The sequence below is a fragment of the Ictidomys tridecemlineatus genome, chromosome 5 (assembly GCF_052094955.1).
Source record: "Ictidomys tridecemlineatus isolate mIctTri1 chromosome 5, mIctTri1.hap1, whole genome shotgun sequence".
NCBI classification, from domain to species: Eukaryota; Metazoa; Chordata; class Mammalia; order Rodentia; family Sciuridae; genus Ictidomys; species Ictidomys tridecemlineatus.
In genome coordinates, this window is record NC_135481.1 from 163,732,650 (window position 1) to 163,748,644 (window position 15,995).

The 15,995-nt window shown below is 35.7% G+C and overlaps 1 protein-coding gene and 1 long non-coding RNA gene across 2 annotated transcripts in view; one reads left to right on the plus strand and one right to left on the minus strand.

Annotated features, from left to right (window-relative positions):
• The window catches only part of Sptlc3 (serine palmitoyltransferase long chain base subunit 3), a 139,729-nt gene that overhangs the window by 94,676 nt on the left and 29,058 nt on the right, over positions 1-15,995 (minus strand). The window contains exon 2 of the mRNA XM_005320471.4: positions 8,840-9,025. Coding sequence (XP_005320528.1) covers positions 8,840-9,025 — 186 coding nt within the window. The remainder of the gene's footprint in view (positions 1-8,839; positions 9,026-15,995) is intronic.
• On the plus strand, positions 8,928-12,185 carry LOC144378050 (uncharacterized). The gene is made up of 2 exons (XR_013439545.1): positions 8,928-9,054; positions 11,930-12,185. It is a non-coding gene; the product is annotated as an uncharacterized LOC144378050 (long non-coding RNA).

Sequence of the window (15,995 nt, forward strand, 5' to 3'; positions counted from 1 at the left end):
TAAATCATCAAGGAAATGAAATTTACCACAGGGAGATACTACTTCACACTTGTTAAATTGACTGTTATTAAAAAGACAACAGGTAGCAAGGGTTGATAAAGACTTTGAGAAAAAGGAACCTTATGCACGGTGAGAATGTGAATTGATAACATCTATTGTGCAAAACAACATGGAGTTATTTAAAAAATTAAAAATACAACTACTATATAATCTAGCAATCTCGCTCATGGATAAAATTTCTAAAGAAATGAAATCAGTTTCTATAAGAAGTATATGCATACTCATCTTCATATTGTCATTATTCACAATAGACAAGATATGGAAATAATCCAAGTGTCCATTGCAGATAAATGGAAAAAGAAAATGTATATGTACATGATGGAATACCATGAAGTCTTAAAAAAGAAGAAAATCCTCTCATTTGTAACCACATGGATGAACCTGTAGGACATTACAATAAGTGAAATGATATTAAAATATAAATTAAAGAAAAACAAAGAAATGGACCATGGTATAAAGGGAGAAATATTTTTTTAAAAAAGACAACAATGTGTACATAAAACATAATGAAGGCCGAAATAAGTCTAAAATGAGTCAACAAAATGATAGGTTTAGTCATATGGAATTGCTAATGTGAGACCATTTTTAGCCTTTGAAAGCAGTGGTTTAATATACTTTAAGTAATATTTAATGTTATCATAATACAGACGCTTTAGTATTTGTTTAAAATCAATATAGAGGCTGTTTATAAAAGGCAAACATTCTCTGAAAATTGTGAAGCGTGGAAAGAAAGGAATGGCTAGTGAAGAAAAAGTAGATGTATAACGATTAAAACCAGGCAACAGAGTATATCTTGAAAAGTAATGTATGAGGGAAAATCTACCAAGAACTGGTAGAACCAGGAACTTTTATGTACATGAGATTTAACACTAAAATACATATGAGAAAGGTATTAACACACATTTATTGAAAACGTTTGAGTAGACAAAAAGTAAAACTAGAGGACTTAACTAACACAATTAGCAAGTGTCTTTTAATAATCACCTACTAGATAACCTACATTTTTTTTTTGTGGGACACGAAAAATTTCAAGAAATTTTAACTCACCTATATGAGAAGCTACAAAGAAGAGAAATCATTAAAGTGGTATATTTGAGATTAAAATATGAAAATATCAATAGGCTTTCTATATGCTAGCAATAACTAATTAGAAGATGTTATGAAGAAAAAAAGATAATCTCAATAATACCATAAAAAATTGTTCCAAAAAAAAAGAAATGGTGAAACTTTTATTAAAAAAATAAAACATTTTTAAAAGAACATTAGAAAAACATAAAGAAATGGAAAGATTTTTTTCCAAGTGAGAAGACTAAATATTTTGAAGATTTACATGTTATAAAGTTAGCTTATAGATTTAATGAATTCCCAATTAAAGTGGCAAGCTCTTTTTCAAAATTCAATACTTGACTAGTTAATTCTCAAGCATACACAGAGGGAAAAAAATCTAATATTTACTTAAAAACTTACAGTTATCTAAGAAATAGACGGGGATTGATCAATATTTCTTGACAGTGGGTTAAAAATATATAGTTAATGATACTGGAACAACCAGAAATATCTTTAAAAATTAGTCCTTGTACTTTTCACAACATATAAAAATAAATCTAATGGATTTGTGCATACATATATAAAATAAATACCTGACATCATAAAAGTATTGACTGAAACTGTAGGAAAATTTATCAAGACTTTAGTTGAAAAAAGGACCTTCCTAAACATGACTAATCTCCCTCTTCTCAAAGATAAAAAAACAATAACAACAAAGAGAACATAAAAGAAATGTTTGAATAGCCATTACAGGTTTCGCTAGAGGTTTTGCACCACAGAGCCAGTTACTAAAAGAAATGTTTGATACAAATGAGCTGATAATTTGTATACAGCTAAATAAAATACAGGTCAAGAGCCAAGAAACAGAATTGGAAAAATATTTAAAATACTCTTAAAGAATAAATGATCCATATAAGGATAGAGAGAGTACTGCTAAATCAACAAGAAAATTTAATAATATTTTGAGCAAAGAATTTAAATAGACAATTCAGGAAAAATAAGTATGAATAAATAAAAATTATGTGAAAAGAAGCTTAGCCTCATTATTACTCAGGAAGATGAGAAATAAAATATGAATAAAAATGTTCTCCCATGATATTGGCAAAAATTTTTAAAATAATGTTGATAGTATCAATATACCAAATGTGGACAAGGAACTACACTCAGCTATTAATCACTTGAGTCTTGCTCTGCAAGCTTTTCTGAAAGACAATTTGTCAGTTTCTCACAGAAGTTAAAGCATGCATTCCTTTGAGGCAGAAAGCTACTTCTAGGAACTATCCTGGAATGATGCCAATGTTACTCATTGACAAATTATTTACAATAATAAAAAGGGATCATAAATAAATTATGCTACATTCATATTATAGAATACAACCATAAAGCTACTAAAAGGAATGAAGTAATTCTGTATTGGCCTGAAAAGATACCCAGATATATTTTATAGTTAAGTTTTTAAAAAAGAAGTTAGTTATACAGCACAGCACTATGTGTAATACAATCTCATTTGTGTTAAGGAAAGGATAGGGTGAATGCAAAGGAAAATAAGTGTAGTGAGGTGCACTAAGGGGCCCCGGACACAGGAAGTGGTTGCTTTTACTCATTATTTCCATAATAAAAGGAAAAGGGAAAAAGAAAAAAGACCAGAGTTTGATAAGTGGCTCTTTGTTAAGGCAGTCATAATCCACCCATTCCACTGCTTGGCTTTTGACCATTTAATGTAGTCCATCCTTCCCACTTTCCTATATTTCCTGTTGCTGAATAAAGCAGAGGGGTCTATACTGTAAAAGAATAAAAAAACCCAATTTGACTAACTTTTGAAGGCGACATCAGAAATTATTTGTACATAGGTATCTTCTATATAACATTAATTATAATAAAATATACGGTCAATTGCATTATAACTAATATGTAATATATAAAATGTATTATATACATGATATATATTGTATGTGCATATTTTACATATATACATGTTTTATATATATGTATATGTACATACACATACATATATACATATGTGTATATACACACACATAGATACACACATATATATCTCCAAGTCAATTCTGGATTCTGCGTGTACTCATTGTGAGAGGTTGTGATCTCATTTAATTGATGATCCTAATGTGCTAAATATTTTTAGAACTTTAGTATTTTGGAGTTGTCTTCCCAGCCTATGGAATCTGCTCTGATGGATGCACTAATAGAAAATCTCCACCCCTATGAGAGTGGATTTGATTTTAGGCCAGAAAATATTTGGAACCAACCCTGGTAAGGGAGATGGGGGATTTCACTGGTCAGTGATTCCTACTGCATTTAAAGGTATTTGATTCTTTTGTGACGCTTGAGTCAAGGAGTGACTTCTCTCACTATATGTGCCACACAAATACCTGAGGGAGGATCACTCAAGGTAGAGGGAAATGGGAGTGAAAAATCTCCAAGGAAGGTATATGTAGGTGATGCTTGAAGAATAGCGAGGAGGTCCTAGTGTTTGAAGCAGTGTAGAGTAGGGGAGAGTTGTAGAGGAAATGAAATTACAGACATGAGGGGGCTGTATTCTGCAGAGCCTCAACCTTCTGTGGCTCTTTGTCCATGTGAGTCGGAAAGGCATGAAAGGGTTCTGTGTAGAGTTAGGTGTTAAAAGAATAACAGTGCTTGTCAGAGAAGGTTGTAGAGTTCAAAACTAGAAACCGGGTACATAAGAGAAGGTGCTAATGAACACAAACCTGGAGGCAGCAGTATGGCAAAATGTAGTCTGATAGATATATTTTAAACATAGAACTATTATTATTGCCTATAGATTTGATAATGTATAAAATGTATTGTATACATGATGGGGTCAAAGAGAGAAGTCAGGGATGACTTAAGCCGTTTTTGTCTAGAGCACCTGGACTGGTGGAGTCATCACTGACTAATCTGGGAGAGATTATGAAAGGCACAGGCTTGGAAGGGAAGCTTGAATGCAGAGTTTGAATGTGTCAAGGCTAAGGGATTGCTCATGAATGGGATCTAGTTCACAGGTGGAGGGCTGGCCTGGAAGGGAGTCCATCCACCTTGTGCGTGGAAAGGGAGTAGAAGGTGAAATATGTAAGCACAGGTGTCGGTAAGGAAGTGGTAAAGGAGAATCAGCAGGTGGGAGTTCTGGCTTTCTTCTATTTTTTCAGTGAAGTAGGAAACATAATTATTTGCTGAATGTCAACAGGGCCAAGAGATGTTGGAGGCTTGAGGGGAAAGAAGGTAGTGACTAAATGTACAAGGCAAGGCAGAGTGATTGGCAGGAGGCACTGAGCCACCTTGGGCCTAGTGATGCTGAATTTACAGGGTGATTGGTCATCTTAAGCAGGGATGTGCATCAAATTGAGGGTGTATCAAAGCTATGGAATTTAAGCTGGATACAAGGAAGAAAAAGAGAACATGGGGGAGTTTAGAATAGAAAGAAACTAAAATCAAGGGACATAGACTCTAGGGATGAAGTAGGATAGAGCAATTTGGAGGTGATACTGAAGACAAAAGTTGTCAAAGACAAATTCCTGGGGCAGATCAATAGATAAGGTTGGCACTCATGGTTGAGAAGCTCTGAATCTGTATTTTCAACTGCTAATATGGATTGGTTGGCATCCAAAAAACTACCAAAAATAAAGTATAGATGGGCTGAGACTCCATTTTACGGAAGTGATGGTAGAATAGCTGTACAAGTGAAAGGTGATGAGCACCTAGAGGCTTCGTGGGATGATGCTTTTTTTACCTGATCACAGGTGACTTCAAATAAGGAATCTCTAGAATAGAAGTGCTCGTCAAACTTTAGTGCATGTCCACATCATCAATGATCATGTTAAAATAAAGGATCTGCTTCAGAAATGCTGGGCTGGGCCTGAGAGTTCTAACAAGCTGTCAGGTGATAGCACCAAACTGGATCAATATGTAGTCCCTGGACCAGCAGCATCACTTCTCTTGGGAGGTTATTTAGAGATACAGAATCTTGGTGTGACAGAATCTGCATCTTAACATGACCACCAGATAATTTGTGTGCCTAGTAAAGTTTGAGAAGCATGGTACTAAAGTATTTGGCTGCATGTGAAAATCACCTGGGAAATTTGCCAATGATTGTTTTGTCTTGTCAGGCAATGCATTCTGCATTCTAAGTGACCAGTTTTTAAAATGTAATACTCCTTTCCACTAAAAAGAACCAGGGATGAATGGGAAAATAGCATATTTCCTGTTTTGAGCAAAAGACTTCAAGATGTGCCTCAGATAGTTCATTAACAGGAAGCAAGAAGACTATTCAAAAGATAAAGGGTCAGTCTGTAGGCATGATTGAGAATAATCAAGTCCCATCAGAAGGAATATAGTGATCACAGTTAGTCAGAATCTGTTACTCTAAAAGGCTCTGAATCATTTAAGGGTTTCAAGTGGGAAAAGTAATAAAAGATATACCATATAAAAATGTATGCCATCAATCAATGTGAGCATATTGATTGATGCTCTCAACCTTGTAAAGATCAAACAGGATGGAAACCATTTATTTTGTAAAGAAATGTAAATTATCAATTTATTTAAGGCAGGGCCTTCCCCATATAAAGTGGGTTAAGCAGTTCTTGTAGCTATTTGGAATGCTGTTAAAGCATAGGCTGCCCACAGTCCCTCCTTCAGGACTGACTTACCCATTCTCCTAGTTGTTGGAAGCATTGGAGGCTAAAAATTTCTCTGAGCATCACCTGGGCCTGAAGGGATCTTCGTCAGCCAGGATCCTTAGGAGCAACCCCTATCAATGCCAAAGTTCAAATGCCCAGCCTCCTTCCCACAGTTCAGAATGACTCTGAAGAGCCTTTTGTCTTCAGAGCTCCCTGTGGGGCCTTTCTTGGGTCTGTCACCATCGTTTGTCAATATAAGATGGGTCTGACACTGCCATTCACATGTCAATCCAAGCAAGAAAGCTGGAACCTCCCTGTATTCCTTCTCCTATCTTACCTTCCACGCATTCAGCCACCAAGACTTGATGACTTTCTAAAAGTCTCTACAATGAGTTCCCTTTTCATTTCCTTCCTTTCTTCCCTATTTTGACCTCTTTTCTAAGCTACCATTAGCTTTCTTTGTGGTTGCTTTGTTTCTAGTCCTGAATTGGAATTCCATCCCTGACATGTACTAAATTCTTGAAGTTCATTTTCTTTTCATTTTCTCTCTCTTTCTCTCTCTCTCTCTCTCTCTCTCTCTCTCTCTCTCTCTCTCTCTTCCCTCTTCTCTCTCTCTCTCTCTCTCTCTCTCTCTCTCTCTCTCTCTCTCTCTCTCTCTCTCTCTTTCTCTTTCTTTTTTCTTTTCAGACCTGCCCTGGGAGATCTTGTCGACTTCTCTGGCTTTGATTCATGTCAATATGCTGAAGACACACTGAAGTTGCCATGGTGTCCATCTGAGACTTTTCTCTTATGGTCCAGATCTCTATTTTTAGTTGCCACCTCTTCTAATTCAACTTGGCAAAAAAGGAATTGACCAGTTTCCACCTCCATCTGGATCTTTATTCTCTATTTCTCATCTCAATTAATGACACTACCTTGTGCCCATCTGCATAAATGTGAGTGTGGCCATTGATTTTGTCCATCTTCCTAAATTCCCAGGTCAAATCGACCATCTCTAGCTCCACTTCTTCTACGTCTCTTGGCCTAATCACCACCCCTACTATTACTACCTTGGTTTCAGTATAAGTTTCTTGCCCAGGTTTTCATCTCTATGTTGACTTTCTGCGACCCATTTCTCATAGTACAGTGAATGATCTTTTTACATATACCAATTTGCATTCTTCTGTCTGAAGTTGTTCAACACTTTCTCGCTGTTTCTACAATATATGTCCATGGCTTATAAAAACCCATTATACTCCAGCCTCTGCTTGCCTCTCAGTCTTCCTCCTCACATACTCTTGCTCCCACTCACAACACTCCAGTCATTGGAATTCCTTGAATACACAATGCTTTCTCTTATCCTGGACCATCTTGTCCACATGCCTTCTCCCTAAAGAATCCTTGCCCCTCCCCACTGGGTCTTGCCTCACCCTTTGCCTTACTGCTTGCTCTTCAGTCTTCAGATCTCACTTCAACTTTCTGTCCCTCCCAGAAGGCTTCACTGAGCAGAAGGTTCAAGTTAGGCATGTCTCTTTCCTCCCCTAATGCTGTTGCTTTTTTATAATTTAGTCTCTGAGTGCAGGAACTATGTCCAACTTGGTTATTCTGGTATCCCCAGATTGTGGCACAGTCCACAGCACAAAAACCCATGCTCAAAAAGAAACTGGCTTGATTAATGAGTGGACACACACCTTGGCATAAGCAATGCCCTCTTTTGAGAATGTTTTCCTTTGCATCCTTGATTACTTGGCAAACTCCTGCTCCTCAGTCAGGCCTCAGCATCAAGACTTCCTCATTTCCTAAGAGAGTCACAGGGTAAAGATCCCTGTGAGCCACATCTCTGTTCCCTAGCATCACTTTTGAGCAAATGGATTACTTGCTTGTATACTGGAATTCAAATTTTCTGATGGCATGCCCTATATTTTCTTCTATGTAGATCACCCCTAACATGTGCTAAAATATTTGTAAAGGTCAACAGGGATTATAATGATGGAACTGAGTCTGATTTTCTTCTGAAGGTGATACACTTCGCTTAAGGAAATTCCAAAAGAAGTGATCCATATGATTTGTTCATGGGTGTGTTAGTGTGATAAATGTTTATCTTACCAATGGTAGTACTTGATAAATCACATGAGTTGAGATTCTCTTGTTACACTGACATTCATGTCTCACCTATGTTCATGGTAATATTCACAATATCCAAAAGCAAGTTTTGGAAAAAAGAGATTCATGGCATCATAAATATTTTGAACCAATTTGAAAAATGTATTAACACAATGCAGGGTTTTTGTAGAGCTCTGAATATTTTCCAGGTTGTTCTCTAACTCTTTGCAAACACCAGATGATGTAGGCTTTTATAGGTTAATTATAAAGAGTGACTAGGTCAGTGGTTCTAAATCATGGGTGATTTTGTATCCCATGAGACATTTGGTACTGTCTGGAGGAATTTTTGATGATCAAATGTGTGTGTGTGTGTGTGTGTGTGTGTGTGTGTTGTGGAGGGCAGTGATTAATCTAGTGTGTGAAGGCAGGTATGCTGTTAAAATTCTTACAATGCACAGGGGAGCCTCTCACATCAAAGAATTATCTAGTGCAAAGCATCAATAGTGAGAAAGTTGAGACACTGATGAGATGAAATTAAAATATTATATTTCATTGAGATATACTTTCCTAGTTCAGGATAGGGTGTAAATATTCAATCTATAGTTAGAAGATGAGAGTATGATCTCAGGTGTCCTTACTCTTATATTTTGCTGTTTTTATCTTTCAAGTGATATCTATTTCCTGACATATATACATATATAAATTAAACATTTAAATGAATAGAAGAGCTTACATTCAGTGTCTGGCAATTAGCAGTTGCTAAAAAAAATGTTTGTAAAAACAAATCTATCAATTTCTATGCATGTGTGAGCTTGTAAAGAACCTACTGTATAAATATAAAGCTCTAATTAAAAAAAAAATCCATGAACACACAGAGAGTGAGGTTTAGGGGGTAGAAATTAGTAGAATTTACCCTGAATAGTTCCAGACCATTTAGCTCTTGTCTCTGCATCACCATTTCTGAGAGCATTTCAGAGCAGACAAGGACACAGATCCAGAGAGATGCATATACATACCTTTTGTTCTTCTCGCTCTACGGCTGCATTGCATTTTTCTATTCCCCAGTTTCTCAAAAAGTCTCTGAAATAGCCAAATAAGGTTCCAATTCCATATCCCATGTAGGTGAAAACCAGAACATGAAGAGGTGCTTCCTCAAAAGATTCAACAATGAGATCTTCATAAAAATGTGGCTTCCCATTTTGCTGAAAACACAAGAAAAAACCAAAGATGAGTAAGTCTCCATTACAAATATCCCATCATACTTAAAAATTTGGGTTTTTGACCTTTTATATTTTAAATAACATACTTAAGATGTAAAAACTGCTTGGGAAAACTGGAAATTGATCATTGAAGAGGATAAACAGAAATATAAAGTTTACTTCATAAAGTCTAATGAAATAATTGATTCAAGAAAAAAAAATAACTCAACCAATGATCAAACCACTAAATGAAAAGTTAGCAGAATAGGGTGTTCACAAGATGCCAAAGCAAAATCCCTTAAATTATTCCTTAATCGCAAACCTGGGGTTAGTTCTTTAACCATGTAATTAAAATACATCACAAATATTGTAACAACCAGATACTCTGTACTCTTTTTTTTTTGATGTAATAATGAACACACAACAACACCTATGAAATTTGATGTAATAATCAACACACAACATCACTTATGAAATATTTAACCTGAATTAGTCACGCTCTTATATCTAATGTCTTTTACAAGAAATTATAATTATATAATAAATGACATTATAAGAAAACAATGAGATAACTCAGGATGTGAAACTTTCTATACGATAATTGGCCTGGTCTATTCAGAAAGTCAATTCTCATTAAAAGAAAAAAAACCGGTAGAGAGGGTAGACTTAAGATTGGATTTTATTTTTAAATTATTATTATTTTTTTTCATGTGTGTGTGGATAAAAAGGTGAAAATTCTATGTTTTGAACAACTGTGGGAAAATTCAATATGAACTATAGGCATTGTTAATTTTGTTAGAAATGGTTGCAATATTATAATATTTTAATCCTGTAGATGCATGCTGAAGTATTAAGGGGGAGAGTGTTATGACAACGATAATTTTCTTTCAAATTGTTCATTCAAATTGCATGTACACATGGAGCAATTCTAGAAAAATGTTAATAATTGTTGACTCTGGATGGAGGTTATATGGGTATCCTTTATATTATTTTCCTACTTTTCTATATGTTTCCAATTTTTTAAAGTAATAAGCTAAAAAAACTTTTTCTTCTATTTTAACATTTCTATGGACTGTTAGCACTAGACTATTCTGATTATTATTTGCTTAGCAGACAGTAACATAATCAATGGTTGTTCAATGTATGAGTGAGCAAATGATTTCTAATGCTGATATTAATTAATTTTTAGTCCTTCATAAATATTTATATATTCATTTATTATTTCCTTCAGTCTATATAAGTCTATTTGAAGATTCCCTATTTCTTAGGGAAATGATCCATGAAAAAGCCATTTGACCACTTGGAATGTACAGTCCTCAGAGACTTACAAGCATCAAATATCTACTAATATTTAATGTATTAATTTAGTTTACATATGTAAACTAAATTAATACATTAATATAGAATGATGTATTATATTAAGTAGTATTAAATAGAAATGCTGTGTGATTTAGTCTCTCGGAGTATTTTTTGCAAGGCATACAATAGATGAAAAAAATCTGGTAGATAAACATTTTGATCTCTACATTACTTTTTTTTTAAATTGGATTTTTTTAACCCTGTACTAGAAATGAGTTCTAAACTCAATTGTAACATATGAAGCTGTAAAATTTCTTGAAAAAAAAAAGCCTCACAACATTGTTTTTGGTGATTATATTTTGTGATATGAAAGCAAAAGCACAGGTAATAAAAGCAAAACCAGACAAATGGTAAAAATCAAACAAAAGGGTTTCTTCACAGCAAAGGGAACCATCAAAAAAAGTATAAAGTAAACTTACAGAACAGGAAAACATGTTTGAAAAGGGCTAAAAGTAAAAACATAGATGGAACTCACACAATTTATAAGCAAGACAATAAAGGCAACAAAAATAAATAAATAACCCAATTTTAAGTGCAAAGGTCCTCAAAAGTATTTTTTCAAAGAGAACATGCAAATGCTTAACAGACATGAAATTTTGTTCAGCATCACTAATCATCAGAGAAATGTAAAGGAAAACCACATCTCATATTTGGTAATGTAGCTGTTTTCAAAAGAGTATGAGATAACATATTTGGCAACAGTGTAGGAAAAAAATTCCTGCATACTATTGATTATTAATAGGTATAATTAATATGGAAAACAGTATGTACATTTCTCAAAAAAAATTAAAACTAGACCTAATATATAATTCATCAATCCCATTTCTGAGTGCAAGAAAATGAAGTCTGTGCTTAGAAGATACATCTGGATCCCCATATTCATGGAAGTAATTTACAACAGCCAGTGTATGGAAATAACTTGTATCAAACAATGAATGGTTGAATAAATAGATCATGATACACCTGTTCAACCAATGTTCTACAATGAAGCATAATTCCTCTTGTGCTTGAAGGTCAATGTGATAAGGGACAAATCACAAAGAGCAAACAAAGAGTGACAGTCTTGGAACAGAATTTTGGGTCACAGTTTTTTATGGGCACTACTCAGAACCTTATTGTAACCTGCTCACAAACCTTTTTGGCTGATCTAGAAGATGGCTAAGTTATGTAAGTGCTTGTAGGGCAATAAACATGTAGAATGTTCAAGGTCAGCCTCTGAGGATCAGCAGGTTTTCTCTTTCTCCTTTCCTGCCCACATTTCATCTCTAAATCTGCATATGCCCAAATAAAGTAGAGCATTTCCCATGAAATCCATGGGTACTTTCTGCATGAACAGGCTCTGAGGTAAGTTTCCTCTCTCTTAGTTGAACAGATAGCTCAACTAGATGTAAATAAGGCCCTCCGTTGGTTGCACAGGCTGGGCCTGGGAAACTTTGTTCTTTATTCTCCCTTGACATGTTTTATAACAAAGGAGAAGTTTTCAAAGTTTATCAGCCCTCAATAATGTCTATTTTCCTGTATTATTTAATTTAAATTTTTTTTTCACAGGGAGAACATGAGAGACCTTCATGGAGAACAAAAAACTTTCTTGGTGTTTTTCTTAACAGATGGAAAGTGACTCATTTACCACATTCCTTTATTTAGAGTTGAAGTCAGTCACACCTCTTAGAAAGGATTTCTCAATGTGAGATTGGATAGTTATTTTGAAATATGGGATTTTTGTCCTATTAAAGTAGATGAAGCATAACATCTTGCTTAATAAGTTTTTATTAATTAAACATGCATCATTGCTGCAGACACAGCACTATGATCTGTAATACATGGTGGTTTGTTCTACCTTTCCTTACACATCTTTCAAAATAAACAGAGCTTAAGCCACCTTGCCCAGAGTGATTAGTCACTTGGAGCCTGATGACACCTTGAAGTTTGTTTTCTTCTTGCACTCTTATCACATCTGGATATAAACAAGAGCTTGGACCTGCTGGGAGAAGCAGATGATTTATCTTCCACTCAATTTGTCAGTTCTTTTGCCAGGTGTCATAGGCTAACATGAAATGTGATATGAAATCAGTAAATACAATCTTTCTCCCAGAGTCAATGGTGCAGTGGGGTGTCCAAAGTCCTATTAAAGTCTGTGTGTGTGAAAATGACCATGATATACTGATAATGTAAATGACATATGGAAGACACAAATGGGATCCTATCACATTAAGTGATCAGGAGTGCCTTCCGGAAGGAGGTTGAATTAGAGTCCAGCCTTGATGGAGCATAATAAATGGAGAAGATGTGCACAGGTGTCAGGCTGCCTGGGCTCAAATCCAGGCACTGATTTCATTTGCTGACTATGTGACCTTGTGCAAATCACTTAGTTCCCTGGATATCAAATGTCTAAAGGGTAAAATGGGGCCAACAAATGTTATTTTGAAAATTAAATAAGATATACATGTGCATCATATTTACTTGTTGCAGATCTCATTAAATATTAGAATTTTCATGATATCTTCTGACTACAGATGACTGTTGAAGCTGTTAGAATGGATGGTGCTACTTTTAGAGAAATTTTTGGGAAAGGAGAAAAGAGAATATATACACACATACACAACACACACACACACACACACACAGTCTTGTTCAATACCTATACATAGGGGGCATTAGAAGACTGAGGGGCCAGTAACAAGACAGAAAATGTAAGAAAGAAGAGAGACATGCAAGGGCTCAAGAGTCATTGAGGGTTGAAAAAGACCACTGAGTATGGGAGTTTCACAAGACAACTTGAGCAAGTGGTTTTATCAGCCTATTATAGCTACCATTTTATTAGACCAACAGGACTTAAGAAGAGAGAGACTGGGGAGGTGATAGGGCTGAGAGTTGTTACTAATCATCAAAGAAATGTAGTGGTGGAGAACAGGACAGAGAAAAGGTGGTGGCTTTGGATACTAGTAGTGATGGGAGATACTTATTTTGGAATAAAAAAAATATTGAGTGTCTTTAGGAGTTGAGAAAAACATTTCATAGATCAAGGTAAATTGGAGAGAAAGGTAAGAATACTGTAAGTTCTAGAATGAGATCTCCTAAGGAAGATGGAATGAGGAGCCCACATGACTATCCTAACCATAACAACACACCATCTCAGCACTTTGGGGAACTTGGGCTGCAGACTCTCGTTCTGCTCTAGGTTCTTGGGTATATAACAAAAAAATGAAAAGGGTTTTGGATATAGCTTAGTGGTAGAGTGCATGCTTTAAAATCAAGAGAATTCTGTTGATTTACCACCCATTCACAAGTAAGTTATTGTTGTCAGAATGAGGTATCCCATGTAACATGCACATTCATTCCATCATGCTGCTGGGTCATTCCTTGGAAAGAAAAGTCCAGATGAGGAGTTTTTCAGGCCTCAGTCACTCTACAAGAGCAGAAAGTTCAGCATGATGTTGAAATGCCAAAGGAAACCCAGAGCACTGGAAATAAGGAGATCATGTTCCTTTCTGAAGTGGACTACATACAGAGTTTTCCACATTATGATCAAGAATTAACATATAGGTGTTCCTCTGAGAACACAAACTTTCAAAGATACTGGCATTTGGGGAATGAATCTCCACTTACATTGTACCAGTGAAGTTTTTACAGGGATGCGAAACTACTGCAAAATATGTGGAATAAGAGATTTATTTAAAATATTGTACTGTATCAAAATACAGGAGCTGATTTTAAAAAAATTAGTGGCAGGAGAGACCATTTCCCTAATTGTGGCATAAAGAACTCCATAGATGCTCTTTAAAAATAAAAAAAATCTGATAAACTAATCAAAATGAAACTTTTTAAAGTGTCTGGGAATTGCTTTAAGGGCATACAGCAAATGAAAAAAACATTTGTTCAAGATGACCTACTGAATAACCTAAAAGAGATTGTGAAAATAGTGAGAGGCTGTGAAAACAGTGAGAGACTGTGGCACCAAGCCCTGACCTATTCTCTCCCTCCACTCCCCCACCTTCCAGTTCAGCATGAAAAAATTTCCCTTCTGAGCAGGTATAGCTAAGAGGATGGAGCTTCCTCTCCCCTGATCCAGTCCAGGACTATGATACATTCCCCGAGAGAAGCATGCCTTTCTTTATCACCCCAGGTCTATTTTGCAGAGGCTAAATTCCTTGCAAGTGTGGCTGAGAGATTGGGAGTTCCCTTCTTCCTCTGAACACCCACTCTTAAAGTAGAACCTCTTCACTAGGCTTGGCATGCTGGAAATACTGCAGCCCCAGTTGTCCTTACCCCAGCTCACTAGCAGGATATGGTTTCTGTGGTGGAAGAGGAAAACCGGAAGCTACTGTCCCACCCACATCCCTGCTCATAAAACTCTGCTCATGTCCCATCTAGAGAGTGAGGCCAAATTCTGCACCCAGCTCAGAAACAGTAGCTTATTGGCTTTGCCCAGGAAGAAGGATTGATCATAAAAACACAGATTAGTAAAGGATTCACTAAGGGAATTGATTGTATTTGGAATGGAGAGCAGGAAAGTGTAAGGCTACAGGAAACCCTTGGAAACCATGGAGATTTTGCTGGTAAACAATTCAGAGGGGATTGGTTCTTCACAAATACAAGCTAAACGGTGGGCAGTTGTCAGTTCATTGAAGAGAACCAGGGAAATAAGCTAAGAAGAGTACTCTTGGGGTCAGAACCTCAAAAGACTGGCCTCAAAACACTACTTATGTCAAGGATCATGAATTTGATTGGATCAAATTGTGGAACAACTTGTGCCCCAGGGTACTGTCAAAACCAATAGAGCCAATAAATAGTGGAGACCAGCTGCTGGGACTGATACCAATAAAAGCAGATAGCTTAACAGATTAGGGAAAAAGATAGTAAGAGACTTGCTACAGCCACTGTCATTCCAGGGTAGATAGTAAAGGCTGCATTCTCTAAGGAGAGACTCTGTACTGTGAGTTAAATAGATGAGAACAGCTCAGCTATATCTCACTAAATTTAAGTTTGTATAAATCTGAAACAATTTTGAAAAGTTAACACACACACACACACACACTATTTATGTTAAGCCCTAGAATCATCACAAAGAAAACATTAAAAAATATGAAAATCATTGAAATATATCCATTGTAGAAAATTGCCACACTAGAAAATATCCATGTCATGGAAAAGAAAGCACTAAATGAAAATAGGGGAACAAAAAGGACATGAGACATACAAAAAGTAAAAGTTAAAGTGGCAGACACAAATCCAACTCTTAATCACCACTGTAAAATTATGGATCAACCAATTCAATCAAGTGGCAGAGTAACAAGCTAAATAAAACCAAAATTAAATTCACCCATAAGTTGTCCACTGGAGACACACTTCATAGTCACAGATCCAAGTAAGTTAAATTGGAAAGAATGGAAAAAGATCATAAAAACAGCAATCAAGGGCTTGGTATGTAGCTCAGTGGCAGAGTGTTCACATAGCATGTGTGAGGCCTTGGGCTCAATCCCTGTACCACTAAAAAGAAGAATAAGATTTAAAAAAGTAAACAGTAGCCATAAGAAAGCTGTATTGGCTATATTAATAAACTTTAAACCAAACTGTAATCAGAAATAAAAAGGGACATTTTATAATGATAAAATGG